This window comes from Sinohyriopsis cumingii, chromosome 1 (assembly GCF_028554795.1).
Source record: "Sinohyriopsis cumingii isolate HCF-2022 chromosome 1, ASM2855479v2, whole genome shotgun sequence".
Classification (NCBI taxonomy): domain Eukaryota; kingdom Metazoa; phylum Mollusca; class Bivalvia; order Unionida; family Unionidae; genus Sinohyriopsis; species Sinohyriopsis cumingii.
Window position 1 is genome coordinate 191,167,655 of NC_142961.1, and position 22,811 is coordinate 191,190,465.

Sequence of the window (22,811 nt, forward strand, 5' to 3'; positions counted from 1 at the left end):
CCTCTGTCTTCTTGATACTCATTGTGAGACTGAAAGTGTCACAAGTCGAAGAGAAAAGGCCCATACTCTTTCGCATGTCAGACTCGGAATTGGCATTCAAGAGGAACAGTTGTCACCAAATAGGAACTCACGAGCAGTCACTTCCTGTAACTTCGTCTTCGCTTGTAGTCTTAGACTGAAGACACTGCTTTCAGTCGAGTATCTGATGTCAATCCCAGTGTCATAGTCAATAAGCATGACAGAGAACATCATACTGAAGAGATTTTGGACCAACACACAGCCTTGCTTGACATTATTAGTGACTGGGAATCGTCCACGACACAAGCGAGCATGCCATCATGGAATTGCCGAACGATCAAGATACATTTATCGGGCAACCATATTTTGTCTTATACCCCAATGGTCTCCATGGTTGACAGTGTCAAAGGTTTATGTCAGGGCGATGGATATTGTCTGCAAGTTGAAGTTCTGTTTCTGGCATTTCTTCTGGAGTTGACGAGCTGCGGGCGCTATGTCTGTAGTCAGTCGCTCTCTTTTTTTACTTACTCTCAAGAAGGAGCCATTGATCGATGTGATGTACCAGTCGATTCAGCAGAATTATGGGGACTGTTTCGTCGGCTATTGACAGCAAGGATAGTTGTCACAAGATTATCTGCTGCCTTTCCACTTGGAAAAGTGGACGATGGATGCATCCTTTTACTCCTTTGCTGCAGTTCCATGAGTCCATATTGACTGTGTTAGTGATTATGAGGTCTTGTTATGTGCATTTCCTCTGTATGGGGAGACTGCTGCTGTTGCATTTGCCAAATGCACTCTTGCCATTGACACCTGTTTTTTTTTTTTTACAGTGATTTGTGCCAAATCAAGCACTAAAGTAAGAAAGAATGATGAGCTTGTCTATCTTTCGCTCTTCTGCAATAAGAGAATCCAGGTCTCCATACAATTTGTCACGGATCCTGGGGTAAGAAACATCCGCGTCTCTCCAAGTTCTTGTTCAAACAAACATTTTCTGTTACAAAACTAAAAACTATTGTTCGTCTTGGTCCCCATTACGGCCCCGGGGATATATCCCCTGGTGCCCCCCCCCAACCCTTATCGGCCCTGTGCATATGCGCTAATGATAAATATCTTTATCCAGACAGAGCGAGTCTCATTTGCATTAGTCTGTCATTTATGTCCTATGGAAGATTTGGGAGTTTGTTACTAGCTGTGAGTTGATGAGAGCACCAACACTGTCTTCAAGTCACTCTTCGCTACTTATTCCACTCCAGAAGGTGTAGCCGCCTCCAACTTCGGTGAGTTGTCCTTCCTCAGCTAGACAAGTTTCAATCAGAACTGATATATAGATGTTGACTATGAACAGTTCTCTAAAACTTCAGCTTTTATTCTCTCTAGTCTATCTGCTGAGGTACTGCCCATTAATGTGAACAAGTTCCCGGGTTTCGCCTTTGCCAATCACTGCCAACTCACCAATGTCCGCGAGGGTTCGAGTCTCGGGCTCGGCCAATGTGGGTATGTGAGAAGGCTTGCCAGTAGCTTCTGTGGGATCGGTGATTCTAACCAGGTCTTTCCTGGGTTGTACCTCCGCCTGTTATACGGGCCGCCGTTATAGCCTATCTTTCGCTGAGAAATGGCGTCCAACGCAAAACAACAGCCAGTGACACATCTTATACTGCTGATAACGTACTGACCGAATCTTGTCACTTTATCTTTTCACTATATAATCCTGTTCATGGAAAACGTATGCTGATTAAGATTTTTAAATGACATATTTTTCTTATCCCTCCACAAAACGAAAAGCAAAACAATAAACTAAAATCGATGATATGTTTATTGTACCAAAGTTTTAAGTACACTAAGCTACGGTATGGTATGCATGGGTTTATATTATAGAGTATGTGTTCATATGAAATATTATATTATATTATATTATATTATATTATATTATATTATATTATATATATATATATATATATATATATATATATATATATATATATATATATATATATATATATATATATATATATATATATATATATATATGACAAGCTTGTAACGTAATCTGGATTTCAGTTGAAATACTTGTGAAAATAATAGTGTATGGAATATTTCAGTTATAATGTATGAAATGAAAATCATAATGATTAATTCGCCAGATACACAGACAATAATAGGTCAGACAGAGATACACAGTGGCATCCATTCTGTATTGCTAACATGGCGATAGAACCTTCCCCTGTACTGTTCCACAGCCAACCAGAGAGAAGCATTTACTTTATGGCATGTTTATCAATCATCAGTTGTCAAACAGATAGGAATATTTCACACCTTTGTGTAAAAGTTCCTATTTGTCTCCGACACATAAATACCATTTAAGCTCGCTTATAAGACGAGTCCAAATGCAAACTGCATAGACCCTAATTATTCACCGGCAGATTTAAGCCTGTGCAGTTTGTCAGTAAAACAAATAACATAGACCCTGATTTACATGCACATTATGCGACGACAGATCAGGATCTTTTTTGTTTACAGTTTGAATCGACTTATAAGAGAATATAAGATAAGAGGCGTGTGTAAAAAGATCACATACTAACAGAACTGTATAAAATTATTATTGGGTAATGAATACAAATTTTAACATCATTATAGTAAATCATTATTTGCACTGGTCACTGACGAGTGTGTCTAATTTTCACTTATGTTTCTCATACAAAGATCGCGATAAATCGTGTTTGTGACGAGTATTATCTTTCCTTAAGATTTACTCTTGCTTTTTTTAATTTTAATGAACAGAATAAAAAATGACATGATATCCAAAATAGACTATGTATCTGATAATGAAACTATTCCACTAAAAGTAAACGATCAATTACTGGCATGGGGTGGTGGTGTAAAAAGAATTCCATCATATATATCCAATGTTATGAAACTTAAATACAACCTATACATCAGACTCTAACGTTCTGATAAAACCTTTTGAGTCTAACTTAAATGTACAATATATTTAAAACATTATTTTCATAACAATGTGTTAAGTCGTATACACAAACACACACAGACACAGACACAGACACAGACACACACACACACACACACACACACACACACATATATATATATATATATATATATATATATATATATATATATATATATATATATATATATATATATATATATATATATATATATATATATATATATATATATATATATATAACTTTCATTTAAGACATTCCACATGCTCTTCACATTCTTTAACAAAAGGCAGCTCTTCAACAATAAGTGTCAACTCGTTACTAGAGTCGTTAAACTCGGGAACTGTTTTCGTCGTTGAGGAATCAGTTGCTTTTGTACAACATTGATTGCAGAATTTATTGTCCTTCTTTTCTTTTAAAGAATGGTTTCTCGTTAAGTTTTCGCCATTTTCCTTTGGAGAAAAAGGTGCAATTTTCTTAATTTTCAACATATCCGTCCCCTCCAGTACTGACACTATAATTCTTTGATTATCTGACCCGATATTTTGATGAGCAATATTAGTCTTGCATGGTTGATTGATGCAGTTAGTGTCTGTGTCAAGCAGTTCATTGCGCAAACCAGACTGTAAGCACTGATTATCATTACCAGATATTCTAGCATTATTTGTGGAATGGGGACACTTGCTTCTAATTGCAAACTCCATTTGAATGTCCTTAATTAAACAATCCTCAGAGATTTCTTCCATGAAAATACAGTTACTCTCATGAGAGTCTTTTTTTATAGCATGTAGTGAAACGGGAATAGAGGATGCAGATGAACAGACAGAATGACTGTTGTGATAGGACACACTTTCGGATAGCGAGTCACAGCTTCCCCTTGACGAGTCTCTTTCATCATCGAGAAGGTCGGTTTGACTACTTGTACTTTCCTGTCTAAAGAATAATCTTGTGCTTTTGACAAAGGCTTGCACGAAATTCCTGAGAGGCTTTTTCCGCCTTTGCAGTGAAGAGTTGCTGGAGTGAGATTCCGTAGAAATAGATGCTCTCTTCTGATGAGTCACTTCAATGCTTGATAGCGTCATGGTTGAATCATATCCGAAGTCTGATACGACACTTTGAGAAATGGAAGATTTGATATTTGAAGAGGAAATAGAGGATGATGAGAATAAAGTTGAAGAACAGTACGATGATGACGACAACGATGATGATAATGGTGATGATGGTGATAGTGATGAAGATGCCGAAACTGGCTTTTTTGGTAGAGAAAGTCGTATTTTCTTCCAGAATTTGTCATATTTCTTGGAATCACTGTCCTCTCCAGGCCATTCTACGTAGGTTACACTATTAAGAATAGATCTGAGATTTTTATCCATGTTTCTAATACCTGTTATGTTCTCTAACATGATTGGAATGATTTTGTGCTTTAGCTTAAGCATTTCATGTTGAGCTTTCTGATACTCCATTCGGCACCACTCGCTCTCCACGTAGGCGGGAGACAGAACAAGGATCGTACGTCTGCTATTCTCTATTGCGTGAACGATATTGTTCGCTATGGCTGGAAAAAGAACAAAAATAGAAATGTAATCAATGTTTCCTTTGACATAATGACAAAAAAATCTGGATGGGTTATTACTAAAATGAAAATATGTCTATTGTCAGCTACTGCAACCACGAAAGTTTTAATTAGTTAATTTTAATAGGACGCTAAAACAATCTTCAGATAAAATTCACCCATTTATGTTTGCTTTTTTGCATTATATCCTCGTGCGATCGTTTTTAAACATTAAGATTGAGTCTTTGCAAAATACAAATCGAGGAACTACACGTTGAACACAACAAGGTGGATAGAGGGTATTTAACTATTTACTACCAATGTGTTTGAATAGTAGCTGCGGAAACAGAATGCATATTATACATGCAGTGACAGCACCGAAAAAAGTTAAGAAAGGAGTTTGAGCAGTTTGAAAACTTCAGTTTATCTAATTGTTTTTCTTTTCGACAAAGATTCCTGACCAATTTTTTGTTATTTGTTTTGCTGCTGCTTATCCTTCTGTTCATAAAAAGTGATGTCGGTGACTATAGACACCCTTTGGTTCAACTTCAGGGTTACTCTTAATAACAGCCCACTTTCAATAAAGGAAAGGTGTTAACTGAGTTGTAGCCCACTTTCAATGAAGAAAAGTAGCTAACTGAATTATAGCCCACTTTCAATAAAGAAAAGTAGTTAACTGAATTATAGCCCACTTTAAATAAAGAAAAGTAATTAACTGAATTTTAGCTCACTTTCAATAAAGAAAAGTAATTAACTGAATTCCTGCCTACTTTCAATATAGAAAAGTAATTAACTGAATTATATCCGAATTCAAATATGAAAAATTAATTAACTGGCAACATTACAGACGAGCTGAGAATTATTTACTACCTTTCTACCTTACACACTTATGATCGCACCTTTCTCCATTTGCGCAGACTTTTTCTATTCGAAAAATATGTAGAAGTCAGCCCTCGAGGGCAATTTTCTCCGATTCTATTTCTTGGACACGGATCAGTTTAATGTACATGATGAGTTATAGTGATATTGCGCTGACTGTCATGTACGTAAAAAGAAGATAAAAACACAAGTAACAAAAGTCAGTACTTATGTATTGTATACAACATGAAATATATCTACCTACAATTACAATACAGAAGAGACAAAACTTTCGCGACAAAGGTTTGTGATAATAAAAATAACATGTGGATAAAATGTAGATTTCGTATTTTTCAAGTCAAATATTTTATGATAAGGCTGTCGTAAGAGGAGTGTCTGTACATTAGAAATCTGGTTAAAACTGTGAGCAATTAGAGCAAGATTAAAGGGAATAAAACTAAGTAATATAGACATTATTCTCGATATTATTACTATAACTATTACAATTACAACTACTAAAACTAATACAAAACAATCTTTTAAAAATGTAAGGTTATATTATTATTATTATTATTATTATTATTATTATTATTATTATTGTTGATATTATTATTTAAAATACGATTCAGTTTCTTAATTTAAAAATTCTAATATATATATATATATATATATATATATATATATATATATATATATATATATATATATATATATATATGGAATTGTATTATGATTCAGAGAAGTTTGTCACTGGTTTATTCTCCTTTTGTTGTAACTGAAGTCGCTAGAGTGGTAAGTACTTTGCATGTTGTATATAGGATGGATGGATGAATGGTTAGATAGACATACAGACAGACAGACAGACAGGCAGATAGATAGATAGATAGACATATAGATTGATATATAGATAAACATACAGGCAGATAGACAGATAGAGAGAGAGAGATAGATAGATAGACAGAGACATAGATAGATAGATAGAATATTGATAGATAGATAAATATACAGACAGACAGACAGATATATAGATAGATAGACAGATAGATAGATAGACATATATATATATATATATATATATATATATATATATATATATATATATATAGATAGATAGATAGACAGATAGATAGATATACAGACAGACAGACAGACAGACAGATAGATAGATAGATAGATAGACAGATAGATAGATAATGCCTGTGCGAGATTTCGCGTCAGACTACTGCACCTCTATATGTACATTGTGTTTCTCAGTCTCCCAAAAGATTGCAATTTTTTTTTTAAATTTTAAATTTCAATGATCTAGATTCTAATTGTACTAGATAAATATTTGCCGAGGTTGAAAGTTGGGTACGATTTTGAATGGGTCTGACCAAAATCTCGTCAACCATACACACGGTCCTTGTCACGAGCGAAAACTGTAAACAGGATGGCAACCTAGTCTCTGTTACTTAATATTTAGCAATAATGATTAAATACGGCGGTCTCTGTGCCCGCGATCTTGTTTATATAGAACAAAAGGTTGCACATTGGTCAAAACATTTACCTCACAAAATGTATAAGCCTTTTACAAGCAATGTCGCGGAAACGGCCTACCAGTGACCGAAGTGAAACCATATGGTCGGAGGATTGTCAAAACACGGTCACGATATCGTACGATCATTCTTCAATATGTCAAGACACGGTGAAAGTTACTTCACAAGGGGGGGGGTGTATGTGTGCCTTTGCAGAAATACTTATCCTAGATCAAATATATCTAAGGACATGAAATTATTTTGGAATGAACATCGAAATTGTACAAGATTTAGAAGACTTGTTTATGTTTGAAAATATAATTTAACCAATAACCTGCCGCAATCATGTTTCCGGGATATAAATGCTGACAACCTACTTGGGATACTTACTTTCGCCCGGTGGAAAGTCCCTCTGGTGGATACACAATTTAAAGTTTAGTTCTTCCTCAAGTATAGGGTAAAGATGATTAAGGACAAACTTTTCATCTGCAGGGGAAGATTTATAAGATACGAAGGCATCATATTCTTTTCCGTCTGAAATATAATGCATAAAATATTCATACAAAATTTCCAAATGACCAAAGAGACTCATTCAGTCAAATTAGTTTGTATTTTATTTCTTCAACTAATCACATCATGTTACAACGACGAGTTAGACGCACGCTAATTGGACAATAAAAGTGCACGATACAGAGGACACGACAAGAAAAGTTGTTGCTTTTTTTGTTGGTCTATGATATTTGACTTCAGGGTCATGTTCTCAAACCCTGTCCATCGTAATGTAATTTTACTGGGCCTGTAACTGAGTTATGATTGACGAGAGTATGCACTACTTTGCATGAAATTTTGCATATGCATGTGTCAGCGCATATTTAGCCAATGAAAGTGTCGCCTCCAGTTGTGACTTTATGCAACGCATATTAATCCAAAAGGTTTTTATATAAAACATCTATATTTTGTACTTTCTCTGAAATAAACAATATAAAGAATACAATTTCTCAGCTCTCATGGCAGTAAAAACAATCGTTACAATTTTTTTTAAACTCAGCATGTTATGCATTATAATGGACTTGAAAGCACCCGTATGTTTGTGTATGATTTATAAGATAATAAAAAAAAATAAACTGGTTGCATGAGAAGACATTCTCAAAGAATTAGTAACGTAATAGCACATGAGTGATGCCAACGCAGACAGAGCAGAGAGTCGGAAACGTCCTCGTGCCACAAGGAGTAATATGAATTTTTTTTTGTGAGGGAATAGAGGATATATTTACCTTACTAAAGAAGTCTCCAGCTATTCTGACAAAATTGGAATCAACCAGTTTTTCAAAGAGAAAGTCAAGTGTTCAAATGGAAATTAAGTTTTCTATGTTTGATTAAGTATTCTATGTTTGATTAATTACAAATACGTTAATCTGTTACATTTTACAAAGTTCGTAGAAAATCACAATTAACAAATTAACAAATAAAAAACTCGATCTTGTCCGTTTCTAATATACTAATCTACTGATCTCCATGACAACAAGAAAAGAAGCTCAAGGATGGATCAGCATGAACGTACTTGAATGTGCGTTCTGGTTTTAACGAAAATATTCATTTTACTTTAAACTTACCATCATCTTCATATTTTTGAAAGTAATGGACGATCTTCAACACGAGCATAAGCCTTTTCTTCCACATGTAGTAGGGGATTATTATGAGTGCCACAATCATGATGACAGCAACTGTCACGGCCACCCCTACCACGTACCAATGGAACAGTATATTCTCCTCGGGTAAATCTGAAATAATAATAATAATAATAATAATAATAGCAATAGTAATAATAGCAATAACCGGTCCAGCAATGTTATGGAACCTACTCTTTGAGATGATTGCTGCTATGATATATTATCACCTGGATAGATTGCGTGGATTGGCTACAAAAAGGTCTAAATCATAAAAACCACTCCTGAATCATGGATGTCTGGGACTGGTCGTGATATCTAGAAACGGTTGGATTCGTTGGTGTTTTAAGACCACTTTTCATACGTTATCAGTAGCCAGAAATATACAGAGATGCATCGTAAACGGTTTGGTATCTTGGAGTGCACATTCAATGGCTTAACGAGATTTCAGGATTAAAAGGGGTTTCTTGCTTTGCTATTTGCTTTTACCAGTTCTCTATATAACTGAACTGATTCCCGAGATAAGATTGTTGCAACAGAAAGATACAAGATACCAACCAAGTAAGGATTATTAAAAATATCAACCACTTGCTACAGTACACTTGTAGGGTATCAGACTTCAAAAAAAAAGAGACTGAACCAATTGCAGGGAAGGGAAGGAAACAAACAAATGGAAATTATGAAAGTTACATGCAAGTAGCATGACGAGAGATCATCAAAAAGTACACGCGAAGGCCAAGACAAAGTACCAGACTCAAAAGCAAATGGAGGTGATGCAATCGCAGCCTACAACAAGTGGGCAATTACTTTCATCAGAAATCGTAGACTGGAGCAAAAACGAGTTTAGAAATGGACAGAGATACAGGAATAAGTATGTCATTTTGTGGTGTGTGTGTATACAGTGACCGATGTGAATTTATAGTGTCTTCAAAGGATGATTGCAAAAGAGGTTTCATAAGTGTGGAAGACTATGCTTAGGCAGACAAAAAGAAGCCCTGGAAATAGATGGTGGAGAGTTAAGAAGAATTTCTTGTCTTGGTACGGGAGAAAGGCTTTCTCAAAGATAATGATGGACAAAGTAAGTACCATCGCCTAAGATGCAGATAGGTAGCATCAGAATGACGAGAAGAGGGTAAACATAATTTAAGAGAGAAGCAGACGAACTGCTGGTAGAAGCGCGAGACCAGGCACTCGTGCTCCACATAGAAAAATCGATTCGTTAAAACAAAGACCTCTCACCATTTAAAAAATGCGCAAGAGTAAAGACTGGTAAAATCAAGTAATCACTGACTGCGGAAAGCTAAGTCGGCACGACAAACCAGCATATGCGTTACTAGAACGTGCACTACAGTGGCAACAATCTGAGGGATATAAGGATGAAATGCGCAAACAATTAGTGCTATCAAAAGCAGAAGAAGCGGTTGGAAGAGAACAAGGGCTACCTTATGAAACAGGAAAATAACGCACTTTAGTACTGGTCGAACAAGAAGGGACCCAACTTACGTCACAGACATAGTAGTATCAGGGTGACATGCATGTCTTATACAATAGAAAGTAACACTTTACAGTGAGTGATCTGGCCAGACGGCTTAGAAAGGTATCGAAAACTGACACACATATTTTAACAACTGACGTGAAAGCACACAAAACAATACTCTCGCAATCAGAGATGTACTTGAGAAACAGGTAATGCCATTGAAGTGAGACCTACTGCAGAAAGAGACGTTCCTCAGGACGGCAAGAATACTGTGCAAATTCCTTAAGATCAATTTAAAGGCCACTTACAGCGGCTTGACCTCGTGATAAAAGGAGACCAGCCTAAGATGCCATCCTTAGGGCTGTGAGAAGAGGATGCTGCTGCTGATTCTGATGATGACAAGAGTTGTAGTAACAGAATTTCCGGAGCATCAGCCAGCAGTTGAATTTTTTAAACCATATTAAGTAACATGTCTTTTTGCATAAACATACATGTCATACCTTTAAATGACGTTTATTGTGTAAATCAGCACATGCGTTGCAACCCGCTGTTGAATGCAGAAATTAGCAATTTTCATCACCCCGACTCGTGTCAGATTTGATCTGTTGGCAGTAAATAATTTAAATCTGTGCTTCTTAGGTTTAGCATCTGGTTCCAGAAAGATTTTATTACATAGAGCGTCAGGATTCTAAATGACAAAATGTGCAATGCTGTAAATGTATTGTCCATAGAATAAGGTCATACAAGACAGATCGACTTGTGTTCCTCGTGAAAATAACCTTGTATACCTGCTTCTGTTTTCTGTAAGCTACAAAAAATTCTAAATTCTTTTTCACGTTTAAAACCATCTTGGACATACCCCCATATGTTATGAAGTTATGTCTTATCTATATATGATTTACATTTATTTTTGTGTTATTAAATGTTTCATCATCATCATCTCTCTCTCAGTGCTTGCCTCATACAGCAAACATGTAATTTGCACTTTGGGGAATCTGCTGTTTGCTACGGAAAGTTCCACAAGAATTCCTAACACGTGTCTTTACAGGAAGCAGATATCTGTATATAAAATAAATTTTATAAGTTATAACAAACTGAGAAATTACGAGGACAAAGTATGCGTACTAATAGGCAATTCGACAGAAATGCCATAATTTTCAAATATTCAGCACACTCAGTATACCATGTAAGGCCGTGTTTAGAACGTGATGCCCTCAACAGAACCGGAACGAAAAACTGTCATTTCTATGCTGTTAATACAAACCTTCTAATCTATAAACCTTCCTTTTCTGACAGCCGGTATGGGTGTGGGAGAGTCAAACAGACATTAACCTTTTTACTGCCAAGGACTATACAGGTACAACCAGCAGTTTGACATTAAAGGCAATTCTTAACACTCCTTTTTTGGCAACAGTGATCAAAACGTCTTCTCTTGAGGACAAAAAACTACATATAATTACAACAGCACATGCCGAAGGTCAGAAAGGTACCACAATTGACAATATATTGTCTTGTGCTTGCTTAACATTTAGTTTGATCTGACATTATGTATGATACAGTCTAATTCATTTATCCCTAGGCAATTCTATAAAAAAATATCCTTGCAGTAAATTGTGGTTTGTAACGGTAGGTTTTGAAAGTACATGTTAGGACAATTCAGGGAGGCTAAAGAAGTCAACATTTTGCAACATTATAATGCATTGAGGACCATCATGTCATTGCTAAATTTTAATGGTTTGTACCATGAGTTTTGCTGACTAAAAAAGAGAACCGCCATCACTTTTATAATAAAGTATACAGTATATATCATTCGTTAATTATTGTAGCTAACAGAGGTATAATTTAATATACTTAAAACCGTAATTGCCCATTTTATTTTATAATTGGGGTGTGGAGATACTTTTGAGGGAATATTTCTGGCAAGTCAAAGAGGTATTTTTTTCTTCTAAAGTTTAGCAATGGAAACAAATTCCCGCCAATTGGAAAATAATACAACTAATATAAAACAATCTCATACCTTATCTTCATTTCAATAAACGTCTATATACATATATTTCTGAGAACCATGTACGCATGCTTGTCAGCGTGTATAACTTAACTCCCGGAAAATGTAAATAACTTAATGTGCACAAAAAGTGCAAAAATATTATTCACATATGTTCCACATATTAAAATAAATTAAAATATTTCCTAATTATACCATTCTGACAGCCAAATTGATTTATTAATTGGAAATTGACAACAGTATTTTATATTCAGTTTGAACTTTGTCACTTAGAAACATATGCAACCGACTGCCGTTATAAAATCCTTCAGAAACTATCAAATTCTATTTCAGTAGCACGAAACTTAGCATCTGCATGCTTTTACTTTTTAAAATAGGAAATGGAATCCTATGTTATTAGTGTATGTCTCGTGTATTACTCAGAAATTACCATATGAATGAAATTATCACAAAAAACACGTATTAGGTAATCTAGAGAGCACGTTTCTCTGGAATGTGAAGAAACCTGTACGTATTAACTTTAGTCTGCTTCTTAGAACGCCTAACCTATTAATGTAATTTAGATATTGTGGAGCAAACAATGTCCCACAAAATGGTTTAGATTCTATTTCTGGTTTCATCTCAATTTAATAAGCAAGTTTTCAATGAGTTTGTTTCCATTGATAAATTATTTATATAAAATTTATCACTGAAATCATAGCGCCATCTAGTAGAAATCAAATTCAGGAGATATTAAAATAAGAGACTTAAAAATATAAGCATTTAAAGTTATTCAAAACCATAGCTGACGGTTGTAGTAGAAGTTCTACATTTTGTTTGGAAACAAAGTGTCTCGAAAAAGACAAAGGGTTACCGAAAGATTCATCATTTTCACAACGATTTGTGTTGTATAGTATTCATGTTTTCAGTTTATCTCATTCAGAAAAATGTTTCATGGACATAGGTTATTAGCATGCATTTTATGTGACTACTTTTGCAACACCTGACAATATTCATCACCGAATAACTTATTCAAAGCTTTCTTACGGAGATACGCTTTTAAAAGAGAGCAGCCTCCCAGAAGCGATATGGCAACTTCACGACATTCCAAACGAACTTGACTTTCGAACACCTTGAAACTACCGCCCCCCCCCCCCGCCTGAGTTTGATTATTAGAATATTCACTTTTTTCTTTGAGACAGTGAATATTCATATATATTAAAGATACAACATTATCGTAGACCGTATTCGTGAATTTCTTCGTAAAGAAAGAAAGGGAAGGAAAGAAGAAATTCTTGCTTGAACAGATAACGATCAGTTTTAAAATATCAGTTAATCAATATATCCTACTTGAAGGAATGCTTACCGTCAATACTCGCTTGTAAAAATGCAGGTGCATAATGCGTTGATAGATCTGGGTTTATGCATCTTCTTAGGAGTAATCAACAGAGCAAAAATGACCCTCATCTGCCAGCGCATAATGCTACAACAGATCATAATCTATTAAAGCTGGGTACAACTAAAACTTTTATACAGCGGTACACCGCGTTATTTGTTAACAGACCTCGATACCTGTGACGGTATACCGCAGTTATATTAAGGACACAAAATTCAATGTTCTGGGACTGGGACTGCCCTTTTGGGAGTTTAATTTCCGTCTGTCAGTAGCTGGAACAAATGTCTTGCTCTGGTTTATAGCAACATATCACCATATTATATCCAATACGTTTGGAATAATTGTCAACTATCTTTAGATAAAACAAAAGAAAATGTTTAGCCTCAAACGAAAATCACAACAACAACAGCCTCCTCTTTAGATTAAATTTAAAGTACCTTATGGTAGAGTAATTTGCTATGTGTATGTTAACTGTTGTATAAGTTGTAATCTAATAATTAGAGCTAAAGTGGGATGATGAAGACTAGAACTGAAAATGAGAGTGACATCGTGCTGGCATGAGCGACTCTATTGATAAAAATAGGAAGCGTTGATACGAAAGCCTGCAATATTCCAGCTACACTATTGATATAATAGGCAGGAAAACTTTTAATAGAATGCCAACAGCTTACTTTATTAACGAAGTATTTTTTATTATTTTTTTTAGAAACGCCTATTCTTTTTATCTCCTTTTCCAAGGAGTTCACAATATAAACGATAGATATAGTAATGTTATTGTTAACTTATTATCCTTTCCGTCCAATTTACACGCACAAAATTACACCAGTCACTGTGTCAATAAAGGTTTTTCCCTGTAGCCAAACGGCGATGGTGTTGTTGACCAATGTCAGCAGGGGAGTTGTGTGTCATACTCTTTTCTAAATCGCATTTGCAGTTTTACATAACAATCTGTCTGGGAAGTTGCATATAGCAATAATCGAGGAAGTCTCTTTTGGAAGTTGCAAATAGCAACTATCGAGGAAGCCTCTTTTGGAAATTGCAAATAGCAATTATCGAGGAAGTCTCTTTTGGAAGTTGCAAATAGCAATTATCGAGGAAATCTCTTTTGGAAGTTGCAAATAGCAATAATCGAGGAAGTCACTTTTTGGAAGTTGCAAATAGCAATTATCGAGGAAGTCACTTTTGGAAGTTGCAAATAGCATTTATCGAGGAAATCTCTTTTGGAAGTTGCAAATAGCAAATATCGAGGAAGTTCCTTTTGTAAGCTGCATATAGCAATAATCGAGGAAGTCTCTTTTGGAAGTTGCAAATAGCAATTATTGAGGAAGTCTCTTTTGGAAATTGCAAATAGCAATAATCGAGGAAGTCGCTTTTGGAAATTGCAAATAGCAATTATCGAGGACGTCTCTTTTGGACGTTGCAATAGCAATTATCGAGGAAGTTCCTTTTGGAAGTTGCAAATAGCAATAATCTAGGAAGTCACTTTTGGAATTTGTTGTTGTTGTTGTTGTTGTGGGGTTTAACGCCATTTTTCAGCACGATAGGCTATACATGGCGGCCAGTATTAATGGTGGAGGAAGAACCCGGAAAACCCCAGAAAGAACCACCGACCCACGAGAAGCTACTGGCAAGCTTTCTCACATGCCCACATTGGCTGAATCTTAGACTCGAACCGCCGCAGACAGAGGTGAGATGGCAGTGATCCGTAACGAAGAGCGCTTTAGACCACTCGGCCACTCGGGGCCCCCTTTTGGAAGTTGCAAATAGCAATTATCGAGGAAGTCTCTGTTGGACGTTGCAATAGCAATTATCGAGGAAGTATCTTTTAAAAGATGTAAATAGCTAGTATCAATGGTTAAAATGCAAAATCTGTTTCTGTTTTACAGAAAGTATCTTAACCAGTTGCAGACAGTATTGATAATAATACTTGAACTATTACCGCAGTACGAAAACCACATTTCTGCATGATTACTTATTGGAAACCGACTTTTATTTCATCCCCCAGCTTTTGTATTGTTCACTGGAATGCGGTATGATTATCGCAGTGTAAGGACACCATATTTAGCATTATTGATGCTTGCTATGTTATTTACGACCTAATTTAGACAGTGGTAATGATTTGGTTTCCGTTTTATTCGCTCTTCTAAATGCAACATTCTCAAGTATGATCTTAGACGAGTTAATTTAATTACCGATCCACCATGCTCCTGTAAGAATCTGATCTAATCGGATCTTACGAGTTAACTTATATATATATATATATATATATATATATATATATATATATATATATATATATATATAGAGAGAGAGAGAGAGAGAGAGAGAGAGAGAGAGAGAGAGAGAGAGAGAAAGAGAGAGAGATTTAATTTGTGTCACATGATTGACTTTTATCCATAACTGAGGGTTTGGCCTACATGTTTAATATTATGTAGGGTAAACAAGTTTACTAAGTTTGAGTTCTAGATACATTCTTGATTCTGGCCTTAGAAGTTTCTAGAAACGAGTTCTTTTTACTGTTTGATGGAAACTTCCATTAATATGATACATTATTTGGGATCTATATAAGCTTATTTATAACTTAGAATATTCCGGAAAAGAACTTTTGACCATCATCCTGGTTCACAAATTGTGTCTTGGGTTTTTAAAATTAAGGTCAATTATATAAGAATTATTCACTCGAGTCTTAGCATCAGTCTTGAGAGGAATCAATTTTAGTTATGTTTCAGTTAATATTTGCGAGGATTTTTTAAATTTAAATTATTCTACTGGATTACAAAGTGTTCATTAATACTTTTCAAACAAAATCACTATTTCGGCTATATTGTTAATCTATTTAAGGATATTTTAGATCATATAATTGTGATACATAAACAATATTCCTGGTTTTTGGAACATCAGCACATTCAGAATTGGAATTTATTCGGAACACTGCTGTAATTCATTCGGAATACTCCCTGCTTGTGAACATGTGATAGACTTCTTATGATTATTTGGGATTTCACTCACAATATTGTAAATTCATTTTAAACTTTCACTTTGTATTCTAGGGAAGTAAATTATTTATTAATTTTTTTTAAAAACTTGCTGGTTTTCGCTCTTTTATGTTACCTACTTTAAGACCTTAGAATTGTAATACCATCTTTCTCCTGTGGGAATCTATCGAAACATGTAATACACTTTTATTAAACAAACGTTACTCCATACCATACACTTTTATTATACAAACGTTACCCCATACCATACACTTTTATTATACAAACGTTACCCCATACCATACACTTTTATTATACAAACGTTACCCCATGCCATACACTTTTATTATGCAAACGTTACCCCTTATCATAACTTTTATTATACAAACGTTACCCCATACCATACACTTTTATTATACAAACGTTACCCCATACCATACACTTTTATTATGCAAACGTTACCCCTTATCATAACTTTTATTATACAAACGTTACCCCTTATCATAACTTTTATTATACAAACGTTACCCCATACCATACACTTTTATTATGCAAACGTTACCCCATACCATACACTTTTATTATACAAACGTTACCCCATACCATACACTTTTATTATACAAACGTTACCCCATACCATACACTTTTATTATACAAACGTTACCCCATACCATACACTTTTATTATACAAACGATACCCCTTACCATACACTTTTATTATAAAAACGTTACCCCATACCATACACTTTTATTATGCAAACGTTACCCCATACCATACACTTTTATTATACAAACGTTACCCCATACCATACACTTTTATTATACAAACGTTACCCCATACCATACACTTTTATTATGCAAACGTTACCCCATACCATACACTTTTATTATGCAAACGTTACCCCATACCATACACTTTTATTATACAAACGTTACCCCATACCATACACTTTTATTATGCAAACGTTACCCCTTATCATAACTTTTATTATGCAAACGTTACCCCTTACCATACACTTTTATTATAAAAACGTTACCCCATACCATACACTTTTATTATGCAAACGTTACCCCATACCATACACTTTTATTATACAAACGTTACCCCATACCATACACTTTTATTATGCAAACGTTACCCCATACCATACACTTTTATTATACAAACGTTACCCCATACCATACACTTTTATTATGCAAACGTTACCCCTTATCATAACTTTTATTATGCAAACGTTACCCCTTACCATACACTTTTATTATGCAAACGTTACCCCTTATCATAACTTTTATTATACAAACGTTACCCCTTACCATACACTTTTATTATACAAACGTTACCCCTTACCATACACTTTTATTATGCAAACGTTACCCCTTATCATAACTTTTATTATGCAAACGTTACCCCTTACCATACACTTTTATTATACAAACGTTACCCCATACCATACACTTTTATTATACAAACGATACCCTTATCATAACTTTAATTTGGACTTGTCAACACCTTTTGCATTTTACACGAATCTTACGTTATATAATATTTTCAATTTACAAAGAAACGCATACATACTTTATAAAAGCGATAAAGCTCGCTCATACATACGTTACTGAATGGTCATTATTACCTTTTTCGCTTTGTATGTAGTCATAAAGGACATTAATTACTATGTTGACTAATACATGCTCGTTTGTATGAATAATTTGTCTCAGATACACGTAACATTGTCTCTATCTACTTAACTTATCTCTCTCTCTCTCTCTCTCTCTCTCTCTCTCTCTCTCTCTCTCTCTCTCTCTCTCTCTCTGTAAACAGACATTGATAGACGTACGGTTATTATTCCACCATGTATATTGCTTTGTTCCTCTTTAAAATTGCTTGGTTAAATATAATTTGTTTTAAAGAGTACATGTTAGCTTTGAGACCTTAAAAGTTAAATTTTCTTGCAAATATTTAACAAGATGTTATGATATGGCGTCAATTTGTATCTCTTTCAATTGAGAATAATGAAAACAGTATCTGCAGAAAGGAAAAACTAATAAAAATATAAAATATAAAATAAAAGCAAGAAAAGGGGAATTCGAAAAGGTTCAGCACATCTCATGCAAACATGATCACGTGCACATAAATTTGGGTGATTTATAATGAATTGCTATACAACCAGTGTGACACACGTTGCTGGACACAGTCCACCCATTTTAACAGGACGGTTGGCAAAATAGAGTGTCAGACACGTTCTCTCACTATCCAAGATTCTGTCGATATCATACGATTTGTGGCCAACTGAAAGCCATTTTCACTTAGAAAGTTTAACAGATCAAACCAAAGCAGTACAATCACCAGACGTCAACTATCGGAGGAAAGCGAGTCACTTTTTAAAGTCTATTTATCGTTAAGTATAATCACTACTGTCTTTGTTCGACATCACCGGAGTTGTCACAAAATTTAAAAAGCCAGAGCTGACGATCAGGGTGGATTTTGATGATAAGACAATCACCTTAAATATTCATGCGCTAAAAGGTCACAGTGTTAGGTTTCAACAGTGTTACGGTTCCTTAAAATAAAAATAAGAGTTATTTCCCTTGTTTTGGACGGTTTGCATATATTAATTATCATATTCATTTGGCATATTTACTCTTGGAAACAGTTACGCAAATAACCAAGCTGCACATATACTTGTAAGTTCTTAAATCAATATGTGACGCCCGTATATGGCAACCTTTTTCATTTCATTCTGAGGGCACGTTGGTTCTTGTAACACAGAAAGTAACTTAACTGCACTTGTACTCACCTATTGGGACACTTGTCAGCACGGTCTCATTACACCGAGCTCCGGTGTAGTTCCACTCACACACGCATATTACACTCTCCTCCATTTTATTTAAATCTGTTATAATCTTGTCCACGGCGCAGTGTCCATATTCACCACAATCCATGACACAAGGCTCCTCGCAGAACGTGCCAACCCAGTTTTTGTCACATATACACCCGTGATGTTTTGCTCCACTTCCTCTTACAGTAATGTTGCAATAGCCATGTTCGCAGACAAAACCTGGGCTGCAAACTTTTGTCTTTCCTCCTTTTTTACCCGCTAGAGCATTTGGAACTGTACTTGTATCTTCTATTTTAGTTTTTCTATATTTGCTATTGTTTTCCTGAATTGGTAACATCTCGTTAATCTCTGCTTCTCGAGAGTTATTTTGTTCATGATTTATATTGCTTTTACTGACCGCAGAAGTTGTCATTACTATTTTTGCTCCGTATCCTACATTTTTCTTGTTAAGTAAAATTTTAGCAGGGGTCACAAAATCTACCTGTTGAAATTTCACAGAAGGGGCTCCTTCAGATCTAACACCCTCGTTATCTGCAACATTTATCTCCCTTATTTTGGTCTCCGCCAAAGTAGCGTTATTTTTATCATCTTTGATTCCTGTACCATCTCCAGATCCCACGATGTCTTGAGAATCGGTGCCCGTATGTAGTATCTCCTTACAATAGACACCCGTCCACCCAGGCGTACATAAACACACACTCCGGCATGTGTCTTCATGCAAAATACATGTGCCTCCATTTCCGCACATTCCATAGATAATCCTACAGAAATCTAGGCACTTCGATCCTGTAGGTTTTGTTCCAAACCTCAACATAGAAACGCTCTTTGATATGTCAGTAGTTGTTGGAGAAAGACCAACATCGTCTGTTGACAACGGATGGAATGCATGGCAAAACAGGTACAAAAATGCAAGCAGAATGTTGCAGGTGACCATTATGAAAGCTGCCATGGAAGACGAACGAAGAAAAATGTAGATTCACTTATCCAGAAACCCATTTATCAGATTCCAGTTAGGATTCACATGTCTAGTCATTATTAGTAAGTATATACAAGATTATACACGTTCAAAGTATATGTTTTGTTCTACGACACAATTTACATAACATCATTTTCCTGGGGGTATTTACAAAGACAGTGTTTCAACAATAGTCTGTTCTAACATTAAATAATACTTCCATCAACTGTCGTTTACACAGAAATAAACAGTCCAATCCGAATTTAAAACACAAAACACCATTTCATTACAATATGAAACTGACCTGTTCTTGAAGTAAGCGCAGAAAAGGGCCAGAAATGGTCCAATTTCTATATCATAATCTTTTGTCCTCCATGTTTTGTGTTTAACCACACAATATGGCGCTGCAGGTCTTGTTTTGTCCATGTACCATCATCCATCACCGCTGTCAGTCCTACGACATGAGTTATGCCAAAACTGTATTCACTATTACTCTCACGGCCCATATGTCAACCACGTAACATATTAATATGCACACTTGTCAGGTATACTCTCTTCAAGGGGATACATCGTACTGCTCTATAAAACGTATTTATTTCTACCGAAATGACCGCGCGTATACAACATAAAACAACGTTAATGAACTACACTGTAACAGCCATTGTGTTTGGTTTTGTTCGTTTTTTGGGGGGGTGGGGGTGGGGGGGGTGTATTTGCAGAACGGCAAAAGATCAGGACCAAAGTCGAACTTTAAACCTCTGATTTGAAATTTCTGCCAAAATAGTTACCAACGCAAACAGGGATATAATTGCATACATGTTTGCTCTGTAATCCTCTTGGCCTATGGAGAAATTCCATTAAAATTGTGAAAATGAAGACCTCGATCATAAAATGGATTACATCTACTTATGTACCGGTGGGGGAATGCAGGTAGCTGAGTGGTCTCATTTGCGCACCTTTACATATCACCCACACACCTCACCTCTATCTGCGTGAATTCGAGTTTCGGCTCGACGAGCGTGGGTATGTGAAATAACCTGGCAGTAGCTTGCCGCTGGTCGGTGGTTCTTCCCGCGGAATTCCCTGATTCTTCCTCCATCAGATATACTGGCCACCATGTATAGTCTTGCATGTGCTGAAAAATGGCATTAAAATCCCACAGAACTTAACCAAACATAGGCTATATATCGTATACCCGCTTAAGTGTAACTTCAAACTGTACAGGCTCGTATCTGCTGTTGCATAATGCACAGGCAGATCTGTGTCTTTGCAGCTTGTTAGAACTAATCTGTTAAACTCCACAAATACAAACCAAACACTTACAGCGTATATATTAGTTTATCAGTCAAGTTAAGCTGAAAATTGTTCAGACTCATATCTGTTGTCGCATTATACGACAGCAGATGAGGGTCTATGTAGTGTGCAGTTGGACTTGCACGATTGTTGGAGTTGGACTCGACTTATAAGCGAGTATAGACTGTACTTATTTGGCTTTACTTCGAAACTTGCACGATTGTTGTAGTTGGACTCGACTTATAAGCGAATACAGATGTACGTCTTTGTTTATGTTTTATAAGGTACAAGATAAGAAAATTATAGATTCGCTCCTTTCAGAAGACAAATCATATCGTAAACTTCCGTTTTCTGTTTATATAGATACCACAAAAAACCAAGGAATAATATACTTAAAACGATAAACTAAAAGATCCCAAGATAAAATCAATTTTTGGACGTGTCATCATCTGGAACGTCTTAAAAGCAACATGTATAGTACAATGAATACATTTTAGTTTTTCCAAAGCTTGTGTTTTCTCAACGCATGTAATTAACGGAGTTGCGTGTGACTTTTGTATGCCTTGTAAAAACTGTAGTACTGTTCATTAGTTTGAATCTGCTTTAAAATGCGTATAGCAAATGAACTTTCTCCCTCCCTCCCTCTGAACTTAAGATGGCCTTTAAGGAATATTTTCTCTTTGAAAGTTACTTATTTGATGCCTATTTTTCTATTTCGCTTGAAAAATATGAGTTATAAATTCTTTTCTATATTTTATTATATACCCTCTGCTATATTTTGCATAAAGATATATTCGTTTGATGCGTTATGATTTCGGTAATCTTTCCTCGTTTAATCACTTTCATTAGCAAGTCGTATTTAATTGCAAGAGATAACCTATATTATTTCATATTTTAATTAATATATAACCTTGTATCGATTTATCACCTATTGTACAAGTCACACAGGTCACGTAGGCATTAAACACCAACTATTTCAGTAATGGTTGACGGTTTTAGAATTGGATTCTACATACCTTTAAGTGGCAAGTGTTCACTTCATTTGGATTCTTATGCATCCTTTGGAAGGTCATTATTTAGATGCCCCAAGAAGTGCATTCTGCGAAATCAGTGTTAAAGTACGTTGACATTTGTGGACGAAATGAACCTAAAGGTGTGTCCCAGTAAAATCCGGATTGATTGTCGCGTGCTGTGAAAGCCACGTATGTTGATAAACAAATTCGTACTACCACATATTTTGACGATTTCACTCAAGTGCCCTTTTCATGATCCAAGTATAGTACATGGCTACCATTGCAAAAGACAATAGTGATCGATAATTT

At 35.4% G+C, this 22,811-nt stretch overlaps 1 protein-coding gene across 1 annotated transcript; it reads right to left on the reverse strand.

Annotated features, from left to right (window-relative positions):
- Positions 1-3,167: 3,167 nt before the first annotated feature.
- LOC149808581 (uncharacterized) lies at positions 3,168-20,717 on the reverse strand. Its single transcript, XM_089979566.1, has 4 exons — positions 19,200-20,717; positions 8,519-8,686; positions 7,296-7,439; positions 3,168-4,536 (listed from the first exon to the last, which is right to left on the reverse strand). The coding sequence occupies exons 1-4, from the start codon at positions 20,188-20,190 to the stop codon at positions 3,227-3,229; spliced, it is 2,613 nt and encodes an 870-aa protein (XP_089835692.1). The 5' UTR covers positions 20,191-20,717; the 3' UTR covers positions 3,168-3,226.
- Positions 20,718-22,811: the final 2,094 nt, after the last annotated feature.